General features: G+C 37.3%; 1 protein-coding gene across 1 annotated transcript in view; it reads left to right on the forward strand.

The window, feature by feature from the left end:
- The window catches only part of LOC125870590 (uncharacterized), a 76,735-nt gene that overhangs the window by 19,043 nt on the left and 45,891 nt on the right, over positions 1-11,801 (forward strand). The window contains exons 7-14 of the mRNA XM_049551048.1: positions 2,502-2,605; positions 2,790-2,907; positions 5,041-5,142; positions 5,304-5,504; positions 6,276-6,433; positions 8,778-8,936; positions 11,119-11,211; positions 11,375-11,720. Coding sequence (XP_049407005.1) covers positions 2,502-2,605; positions 2,790-2,907; positions 5,041-5,142; positions 5,304-5,504; positions 6,276-6,433; positions 8,778-8,936; positions 11,119-11,211; positions 11,375-11,720 — 1,281 coding nt within the window. The remainder of the gene's footprint in view (positions 1-2,501; positions 2,606-2,789; positions 2,908-5,040; positions 5,143-5,303; positions 5,505-6,275; positions 6,434-8,777; positions 8,937-11,118; positions 11,212-11,374; positions 11,721-11,801) is intronic.

Here is an 11,801-nt window from a genome sequence, read left to right on the forward strand (position 1 = left end):
GTGTCAAGAATCTGGAGAAGACGTAAACCACCTTTTGTTACATTGTTGATTAGCATCTTCTTTGTGGGGGGGGGGGGGTGGATCCTATTTCTCAGTTTCCAAATAACCCACATGATTGCTAATGGGGTAACATTCCATGCCTTAGGACTTGTCTTCCCCCTCCTGAACCCTAACTATTCAAAGCCTGCTTCACTGTGCTCGGCAACACCCATTGCACCCCAAACTACTTAAGAACCACCCTCCACAGTTGGTTGGCCCCTCGACAATGCAATAGGAGATGATCTACATCTTCACCCAAACTTTTGCACAAGAAACACCAGCTAACATAAGTGATCTTCTTCTTTCCCTGGTTTCCGCTGTCAATATCACACCTCTTGCTGCATTCAAGAACCTGGAAATACATAATCAAATTTAATGATGAAATGGTTATGGTGGTTTACTTCTGATGAACAAACATTACAGAAAGAGGTTGGTAGAGCTAAATATGTCATGGAAGGTATGCAGAGGACCAATACAGGAAGGGGAACTTATGGGGTTAGTTTATGGAAGTCCATAAGAAACCTATGGATGAAATACACGGCAAAAACCAACTACGGGATAGCAATGTAGGAGGATATCTTTTTGAGAGGATAACTGGCTAGGAAATGGATTTTCGGGAACACTCTTTCTAGACATTTACAACATAAATCAGCAGCAGGAAGCAACCAGAGAGGATCTGAGGGACAATCAAGGATGGAATCACACTTTCAGGAGAATGGTTTTTGACTGGGAAATTGGGAGAGTAATAGAGTTCCATAACACTTTGGAACAATTCAAAGGTACAAACAATCAAGAAGATCAGATGGTCTGGCTAGGGAATAAAGAAGGAAAGTTCACTGTTAAGTCTGCTTACAAGGAGTACAACTTACAAACAATCTGGTAGGTTTGTGGCTATGGAAGACGAAAATTCTACTCCAGGTTTTTCCTGGTTACTGGCAAAAAGAGTTGTTTTGACACGAGATGATCTATGCAGGAGAGGGTAGCAATTATGCTCTAGATGTTTTCTGTGTGAAAGGGGAGGCAGAGACAATTAATCATCTCTTTTTACATTGCAAATGGACATCATAATCATGGAGGATATTCACAGGTCTGAGAGGAATCCAATGGGTGCCAAGAGGTATTTTGGAAGTTCTAGGGAGCTGGAACAATGAAGGCCTTCTGGCAAGCCAGAAAGAGAGATGTATTTGTCCACTTGTCCTAGCTTGTATTTGGTGGACAGTATGAGGAGAGAGGAATCAGAGGTGTTTTGAAGACAAATCCAATAGTTTACAGAATCTGAAGATCAAGTGTTTAGCTCTTTTTCACTTTTGGTTTAAAGGGATGTACCTTGAGGATCATGTCTCAATTTTGATGTCTTAGATTCCTCGTAGGAAGAAAAGGATCTGAGAGTGCTTTTAGGCACTCATTTTGTAATTATGGGTGGCTCCACATTTTAAGTGGGCCATTCTTATATCTGTATAAAAAAAGGAACATGTTATCATTCTCAAAACAAATAAATCTCCTTAATAACCTTTCATGATAAGATTTAACGGTGAATAGACCAACTCTGCTCTCTTGCAATCTCCATACACCCGATCTATCGATTAGCATATCCTGCCCAAACAGTAACTAAACTGAACTATGAAATTCTTCCAACTCCCAATCCTGTAAATTCCTTCCTCCTGAGCTCAGGACTCAGATCCCAATGAACTCCCCTCCTCATGAGGATGCAAATCATCTGATTATGCCTTGCAAAGTTGTCAATAATCTCTGGAATTTAATGCTCAGTAGGTTTGGTATTTCCTACTTAATGTTCCTTGACTATTATACAACATTTGTAGTGTTGGAACCTGAATTAAAGGAGAATGATTAGCAAACCATATGATATCCTCAAGCAGTTATGTTGAAAGGTTGGAGAGTGGAGGCTGGAGTGAGGAAATCAAAGGGATTTTGCCTTTTACCTTGTTGTGTTTTATAATGATTCTTTGAGCACGAGACCATTGTGAAAGGGGGAAATGGTGGCTGTCTGTGCACTTACCAGAAATGACGGAAATATAGTTCAGTGCCGCGAAGGTGATAATGTCTTATAATCTGGAGATCTCTGCGGAGACAGATACGGAAACCCTCTGCAGCTGGATGGAGAATATAAGGGGGACCTTTATCCCCTAAAGCTACTCATTAGGGAATACCAGCCAAATTAGTCTGTCTACCGCCTTCTTTCATAACAGAGCTGTTATAACCTGGTTGCCTATTCACTATGATAGTTAGCAGCTTCAAATGATTGTGACAGGAATAAAGAACATCTACAGTAAACTAGCATTTTTATCCTCTCTTCGGATTGATTCTTTGAATATGTATCCAGCTGCAGTATCTGATCAATTTCTTTGCAATATTTACTTACATTGGCGAACTGTTTACCTTCGTTTGATATTCACCAGCTGTTGAGTTGCCTGGGAATTTAATAATACTCTTTCCATTAACAGCCCCCTACTGGAAATTCTTGGCTTGGGTCATTAATTGGTACTATAATTGGAAATCTCAAGATTTCAATTAGCAATGTCCATGTCAGATATGAGGATTCTGTCAGGTTTGTTTGTGTCAGTTATTGATATCTTTCTAATCTGACTATCTGAGTTTAGTTTCACTATTTCTTTGATTTCATTTTCTCCATCATTTAGCTTTTTAAACTGTGATACTTTGACTTTTTAGTTTCCACTCTTAGCTTGGTCTGCTTCTCTTCTTTTTCATGTTATGGGTGGCCACAAATTTAGCAATCCTGGGCATCCATTTTCTTGTGGGGTTACTCTTGCAAAGCTTGCAGCAGTTACGATGGATGAACAAGGGAATGAAACCTTCGATACTAGTGGTGCTTTGGATAAATTGCGTAAGGTGAGTTTTCTATCTTTTTTCATGCGAAGGGTTGGTCAAGAAAATTGACTTTCAGGTCAATCAACTGGTGATAACCTGTCTTGAAGGTTAGAGGGAAAAGAAAATATTTGTTTATTTTAATTGCGTTGTTATCCATGAACATCCCAATTTTGTGTCTGGTTTGTGATATAGTTATTCCTTTCTTCTTTTTTACAGAGAGGTAAATATCATACTTCCATAAGGATTGTAGCGAGAATTTTTCATGGATTGAAGCAGTTATTTCTTTTTTTTGTTTTGAGAAAAGTAACAGTTAGTCTATATTTATCCACAGGTATACTACCTCAAAAGTGTAGTTCCCCTCCAAAAGTGTTGAAGCAGTTATTTTTTCAAATACAGGATTAGATTTATTTCAATTATCTTTGCAATTTTTCGTTGAAGAAGAGCACTTTCAGAGAAGTGGCAATGTTGCTGTCACTCGGCATCAATATGTAGGAGATGCATACATTTTTAAGTGCTTAGGAATGACGTAAATCTAAGATCGGATTTTGGGGAGACTTATCTGGTGGGTCGATTCAGTAATTGAATTGCGGAGTGAGCTGCAAACCTTGGGAGAGTGACATATGAGCCTAAGGTGTCAAAGTTTGCTATCTTTGGGGTACTTTTTTTTTTTTTTTTTGATAAAGTAAAGAAAATTTTATAAACAATGGGCACAAAAAGCACCCGCATACAAAAGTATTAACAAAAAAAAGAAGACTTTGCAAAATGATATTGTTATCTGCGAACAACACACAATCTTTTATACTTACCAAAACCTCATTGTTACACCAAGGAGAAATAAGGGATAAGAGGCTATTCCTCAAATGACCTAAATACTTCTCTGTTCATCAAAAGCTTTCTTTGTTTCTCTTTCTCCATATGCCCCACATAAGGTCTTAAGGGGCAACATCCCACACCCTGCGTCTTCTCTTCAGTCTAGTAAAAAGGCAGCTATACAATACTTCTCTGACTGTGCCTTGCATCATCCATTGTAAACCATACCAAACACAATTTCCACCACAAGCGAGACTCTATCCGACAATGAAAAAGTGAATTTTTGGGATACTGAATACTTATATTGCAGTGATTCTATATATCTAAAACATCTCCATTGAAGTAGTGATGTAATGAAAACATGATTATAGAGTGATCTCTGGATAGGGTAGCCTAATCTAAAAGACAATTTCCCTGACCTCTATACCTTATGCCTCCAAAGAGATGTCACAATCTCCTAGATCTGTACTGCTCAAGGTTGGAATCTGGGTTTCAGGAGGGCTTTAAATGATTGGGAGATTGACAAAGTCTCAAACTTATTGCTAAGTCTGCTCTCTTTCACTGGCACCTCCCTCATCTGACAAAGTTCATTATGGAATTTGTGCAACAAAGGCAAATTCACAGTTAAATCAGCATATTGGAACCTGAACACTCAACCATCATTGACAGTTCCGTGGCCTTGGAAACTTATATGGAAGATCAAAATCCTTCTCAAAGTTTCATGCTTTACATGACTGGTTATTAGAGAGCTTGCCTAACTCATGAAGCTCTATAAAGAAGGGGTCTGACAGATTTTCTCAGGGTGTCTGCTATGTGGTCTAGACTCTAGAAGCAGAGACTAATGAACACCTGTTTTTACAATGCAAGCTAACTGCAAATCTGTGGTGCATGTTCTTTTGTATCCTCAGAGTGAGCTGGGCAATACCTAAAACTACTTTTGAGATGCTGAGTACTTGGAAAGGAGTGGGCAGAAGAGGGGAATAGGAGGATTGGTGGCAATACAGTCCAACAAGCATATGGTGGACTGTGTGAAAGAAAGAAACTCAAGGCATTTTGAAGACAGAAGCAATCACATCCAGAAGATCAAGATGAATTGCCTTAGTCTTCTTTACTTTTGGTGTAAACGGGACCTAATGGGGTATATAGAAGATTTAGTAGACTTCTTAGGAGAAGTGTAAAGTTTTGTTTTCAGTTTTTGCTCACCACAATGTCCATTTTGGACTGTGAATCGCCTCGTACTCATTCTTTGGATGATGGGTTTTTGTGATATATGAAATAGTTACCTTAATAAAAAAAAAATGATGGTCATGATTGCTGAACTAAGTGCATTATTTCCTCTTATAGTTGGTGCAACTTGAAAGGCTTGCAATGTACCATGATTCAAACAGCAAGCCATGGAAGTTGGACAAGAAGTGGGAGGATCTTACTCCGAAAGAATGGATTGAGGTACGTTCTTATTTTGCCATTTACTTTTTGTTGTCCTGTGACGTGGTTAGGAGGTTTGCAGCAACACCTGTGACTTACATGTTCATCCATTTGATAGGTTTCATGTCCACTTCCATGGTTTTCTCTGTTTATTCCTTTCTAATCCTTTTCTTGCTGCTCAGATATTTGAAGATGGTATTAATGAACCATCAAATAGCAGTAGAAACTTATCTGGATGGGCTGAAGATCGCAACTACTTGGTGTCACCAATTAATGGAGTCCTCAAGTATCATCGTCTGGGAAATCAAGAAAGAAATGATCCTAATGTCCCCTTTGAGATGGCTTCTCTGATCGTCAGTGACGTATCTTTGACAGTTAATGAGGTGCTAGTCCTTCACCTTGTTTTGTTGCCAAATCTTTCTAAATTATTTTTTCATAATTGTTCCATTTTAAGAAATGATTATTGAAATGCAATCCGTCAAAAATATAATGCATTTGGACACGCCTTTACATCATGCACTGCCCTAGCACCTTTACTGTGTTTTGAGGCACCCTATTTATTTTGTTTGTACCATAAACCACAGTGCTCTTCAGTCTTTTTTGTTCACGTTCTTATTCTCTGTCCTCTTCAATCCTTATCTTCTATCATCGATTTATATCAATTCCCTGAACCTTTATCCTATAGCTGACATAAAATTCTTTCTCTGAATCCTGAGTAGTGCTTATTTCCCCTGAGAGGAGAATAAACAAGGTATCCAAGGAAACTGGAGCCTACCTTCTCTAATGCAATGTTCAAGTTGGCTTGGAGGAATCACCCTTAATTTTTTTCTCCTTTTCTTTCACTCTCTTGTTTATAAGACCTGCTGTTTCTATGAAGAAAGGTCTGGGGTTTTCTACCTCCGGCCAATCTGAAATTTTACCCGAATAGTGTGTGACTTGATCCCATCAAATTCTTCCCTTTACTTTTGCCTTGCTCTCATGAAACTTCTTATTTGTGTTCTCACTTTAGAATTCTTTCTTTTCTTTTTGTACACTTTCTTTGGTTTGCTTCGTGAAATAGGGAATCTCCACTACCTTCCCAACATCAAATGGACGGTAAAATAATAGAAACAAACATTTATTGTTGTCTGTGCAAATTATGTTAACCATTACAGGTTCAATATCATGACTGGATAAGACTTGTGGAGGTCATTACAAGATATAAGACATACATTGAAGTTTCTCATTTGAGACCAATGGTGCCTGTTTCGGAGGATGCCAGTTCTTGGTGGCGGTATGCTGCTCGTGCAGGATTGCAACAAGAGCAAATGTGGTAAGCGTTTGATGGCCATAAATGATCTTTTTGAGAAAATGATTAGCATCAAAATTGTTGCAGGAGTTGTGCTTGAAATAATTACAGAATGATCCAGCTTCACATCAGATCAGCATCGGCTAGTGTGTCATCTAAAGATTCTGTATCACTAATCATTTCCTCTTTACACCAGAAAGAAAGCAAAATATATAGTTGTTTTTTTATTATCTGCATAGAGCTGGCTGCACCTTCAAGGCATCTTGCATTTCTCTTTTTCCAAATAGTCCACAACATAATGGCTGGTTTAGTTCTCCACCATTTCTGTTGTTCTTTTGGCTTGTCCCTTGTATGCCAGTTTTTTCTCAAATCAGTTGTATCTTCAGGCATTGTACATTTATTTCCAGCATATTGAGAAATGATTTTCATAATTGTGAAATAGTATGGAAGTCCAAGAACAAGTGATTAATGGTTTCTGGATTTGTTCCACAAAGATGGCTTACAGGGTTGAAAATCTCTTTTCGGGAGGTCTTGTGTCAAGCATGTTTTTCTTATAACTAGCCACAAAAAATATGTCTTTATTGGTGATTGTGATCTCCGTATGTTCTCCCAAGGCCATTAGTTAAGGTGTGGGTGGGATTTCGAGGGTGTTTGGATTGACTTATTTTAAGTAGCTTCTCTTTTTATTTTCGGAGGTGTTTGGGAAAGACAAAAAGTGCTTTTAAGCATCTACTTTTAGGTCAAAAAAGTACAAAAATAAGCTAAAAGCCAAAAGTTGGATATGACTAACTTATGGCTTTAAACTTTTAGTTTTTAACTTTTAAGCTACTTAAAAAATACCAATCCAAACACCCCCTTCATCTTGTAAAGTAAACAATCGAGATGAGACAGTTATAGATATTGACCCTCAGGCCTCGACTGGTAGACCTCTTATATTTCTGTGTCCTAATATAGCATCAAAAAAATAAAATCGACAGCTCTACAGATTGTTACCATGTCCTCCTTGCCTACCCTCATACCATTTATGCCCCCAATGCCTGCTTGAGCAGCCTTTATTCAAATGCTTTCTCCAGCTTGCTGTATTTTGATTCTTTACTTGGATACTATAATCAAACAGTTCTTTTGCTGTTTCGCATATGCCATGTGATGCTCCTGATGATACCTGCTGAAGGAAAGTCAATTTTTGGTTTTAGGAAGGAATCTGAATGTTTTTCTTTTATCAAAAAATCCCTTTAACGAAAATCATGGTAGTTAGGTTGAAGAAAAAGACAAGCAGGGTGTCGAGTTGTGTCAGCGAACTTTTGGGAATGGTAACAGAGTAATGGACTTAAGTAAAGGAAATGACATGGACAAGGAGGTGAAATCAAAGGGTAGACTACTCATTCATAAGGATGGGTTAGTGCTTATTGGAATTTCAACATTAGTCTTTTACAATAGTTGAAAACTCTTCCTTTACCAATATGGGAAAAAATACGAACCGTGTAATTGATCAGAGGAATTGAGTTCCATCGGAGGGTGATAACACAAACTGTCACTTGAATTGTTGACATTTTGTAAGAGAAGAGAAGGCATGCTGAGATAAATAAATGACTAGTATACAGATTTCTGTAGCCTTTCTGGTGATAGTTAGACCAGTCGTCTGCTATTTTGATTTATTGCATAGACAAATGTTAATTGGAGGATCAGGAGAGTGGAAGGAAAACGAGAGCAGATAGGAACACAACACCACTCTACCATATCTTTGGACAGTTTGGAGTAGGAAAAAAAATAAAAAAAGATTTTGTTAATATAAAGGGGGGTATGGGGACGGTGGAGTATGAAGAGATCTCTTTTGTAGTTTTGTTTGAATTATACTTTTGGCACAATGGAAGAAAAAGATCCATATAGGTAATAGCTACTAATTGAGGTTAGATTGTAGACTTGTTATGTAACTTTTATTATTATTATTATTATTATATATATATATATATAATTATTTATTTTTAAACGTATTTTTCACTTTCATTTTATTTAGTATGATGATAATAGGATATGAAATGAAGATTCATATAGTCGACTCCAACTTGTTTGGGAGTGAGGCATAGTTATTGTTGTATACTTTTGGCTTAATGAGAATTATTTTTCAAATATAAATGATAAAAAGGGTTTGATAGGAAGCCAAGGACCCTATATACGTTTGACACCACATTGATTTTATCTAATGATTATTGAGGTAAATTCGTGATTCCTCAATCAAGATTGGTGAAAGCTTTTTAAACATTTTGAAGGCACTTTATCTTTGCTTAGATTTCCTGTCTTAAATGAATTATGTCAATCTGTTGTCTATATTTTTCACGTTTCTTTGATCAAAGTTTGTGCATTTTTGCAGCTATAGGTTCTCTTGGGACCAAATTCAAGCCCTATGTCGTCTTCGTCGGCGTTATGTACAGCTATATTCTGATTCATTGCAACAGCTGCCAAACGTTAATAGCTCAGAGATCAGAAACATTGAGAAAGATCTTGATCCTAAGGTTATTTTACTGTGGAGGTAGGTTGCATAATTTTTCTTCCTATTACCGGCACATTTTAAACATTTTTTATGTTTTTTGATATTGGAATAGCTGGGGATTAACTTCCTTCTTTTTGACTTGTATTAGTGCTCTCCTTTCTCTTTCTGTAAAATTCTCACTAAGCTGATAGGGGTCTCTTAGCTTGTACCACAATGTTTCTTTGTTTTGTTTTCTCTTTTTCCATATTTTGGGGGTTCAAATAAAGGTTTTGATTTTTCAGCAAAAAGAATGGAAATCCACGTACATATGTATACACAGTCATAACAAAATTTCAGACAAAAACATAAATCTCTGAAAAAAACAATTAGCCATTACATTTCTTGGAATCTCATACAAGCTCCAAAAATGTATGGAAAACATAAAGTCCTCAACTTTGCACGAAAGAGCGGTCACTTTGCCAAAGACACTCTCCCAAAGTGACAGCTAAATATAGATACCTTCCTCACAAGGTTCCTCTATGGAGACGAACTATGATGGGAGTAAATGGCTTTTCAACAATATCGGCTCATGATTGGAAATGGAAATCGCAAACGTTCAGCTCAATGTCGTGCAGGGAGTTTGTTCCTGCTTCAGTAATGAATATTAAGATGGAAATAGTGGATTTACATGTTAAGGATATTTATGTAACATATTGGGATATATTATTTTGGAGGCATAGTCCAGTTTGAAAACGTGAAAAGTGAAGTATCTTCTTCATAAAATATGTTAGTGTCGAGTTGATCTGTGGTTTCTCTGCCTATTTGTTTTCTTTGGTGGACTCAAATCAACTGCTTGCTGTTACATTAGGAGAATAAGCTACGCAGATGGAATTCAGGGTGCATGTAGACAATAGGCTTAGCAGATGGAATCAAATATTTATGTAGCTTTACCAAGCCAATTTGGCCACAATTTGATCGAAAGCATTGACATACATGAACCTACATAAGAAAATTAACTTAGCCGTGAGCATCCAATCTCTTCAAGCATCAAACTACATTAAAATGTCAAAGCAGTATGCCCCTTGTAATGGAGAGGGCCAGTGACAAAATCTTTCTTTGTGAAGTCCTATTATATTTTCTTGATTAATGAGTAAGATGTCCAACTCAGATAGCGAGATCTTGGGAGATGGGTGCTCTCCAAAAGTAGCTTTAATTGCTAGGTGTGTTGCATGTGATGCTATTCTCGTAATTCACAATTTAAGGAGGGGATATGTGGTGTGATTCAGTACAAAAGATTAAGCTAAATTGTATTTTGTTATTTTGCTTTTGGTGTACGGGATTATAGACTCAATCCTAGATGTGCTAGATACCACTTAAGTTTGATTTACTTTTGACATACTCTGTATCTTATCTCACTCTTGTAAATATGGGTTTTTCAGTACTACCTAAGTACTAGCTGAATACAAAATGTTACCTGATTCAAAAAAGGTATGTGGTGTTGCATGCAAAAGAAGGCGGTGAGGACAAATGCCATTTGTTCCTTCACTGTGTGTTCATGTTGGAATTAAGGAATGCTATACCCATTGTTTAACATTTCTTGAGGAATTCCTGGAATAGTGACAGAGACTGTAGCAACTTGGAGGTTGGACAAAAAGGGGCGAGGAAAAAAAGTTTGGTGACTAGCACATTTGTGCATGTATTGGATGATTTGGAGATAGGAATAGAAGAGTGGTTGAAGGAGTTGAAAAGCTGGCGTAAAAAATTATCCTTGTGTTTCGTATGAAAAAAAGTTTTCTACTTTTTTTTATAGATAGTTGGATATATGTATTGGAGTTCCGTTCTGAACATTATGGAGTATAGTGGTTGACAGTAGTTATGAGAAGAAACAAACAGGTCTCCTTTCTTATCATAGAGTTGTGTATCGGGATCTCAAACATGAGTTTTGTTAAGATATATTGTGAAATTGCAACCCAACATAAAAGAAGCTTGCTTATTTATACTAGAGGATTTCTTAAAATGGAATTTTGGTGTCAATGGGGATATCCCTTCATTTGCAAATCATTGCCTTTTGATATATAACCCTAGAATCAGTTCTCAGCCTCCTGAATCCTTGTCTTCTTTCAGCCCTCTTGTATTTGCCTTACTGTTATATCTTCGAATGCCCTGAAACTTCATGTAATTTCTAGATTGTATTCACTTCAATTAGTGATAAGGTTTTCTAATTTGGTGGATTGTCTTCTAGGTTTCTTGCTCATGCAAAGGTTGAATCTTTGAAATCAAAGGAAGCAGCTGAACAAAGAATGCTTAGAAAGAGAAGCTGGTTTTCTTTTGCATGGTTGGTCTTAAACTACGTCCTTTGATCTGTTCACAAACAATTTTGTATTTTATCGTGAACTGTTCTGAAATTCCTTATTTCTTGCTCTTTGTGTCTGATCTTTTCCTGATGTTTATCTTTAGTTATCTTCCACACATTTAGATTTTTTTGCTCGTTACTTTAGGAGTACAGATACTGCAGATGTGTCTGCGGGGGACACTTCTGAAGAAGCTAATACACTGGAGGATCAATTGACTCGGGAGGAATGGCAAGCAATCAATAAATTACTTAGTTACCAGCCGGATGAGGAATTGGCACTGCAGCATGGAAAGGAAAATATGATCCACTATTTGTTAAATGTTTCTATCAGTAGGGCGGCTGCAAGGATAATTGATATAGATCAGATAGAGATCGTTGGCGGTAGATTTGAAAATCTTTGTGTGTCCACAAAGCTAAAGCATCGAAACTCCCATTGCGATCTGACACTGAAATTTTACGGATTGTACGCTCCTGAGGGTTCCCTTGCCCAGGTCTGCCTTTTAAAATGTCATCTTTAATTAACTGAATATGTGAATCTAAGGGTGTGTTTGGTATGAAGGAAAATGTTTTCC

The sequence above is a fragment of the Solanum stenotomum genome, chromosome 7, assembly GCF_019186545.1.
Source record: "Solanum stenotomum isolate F172 chromosome 7, ASM1918654v1, whole genome shotgun sequence".
NCBI classification, from domain to species: domain Eukaryota; kingdom Viridiplantae; phylum Streptophyta; class Magnoliopsida; order Solanales; family Solanaceae; genus Solanum; species Solanum stenotomum.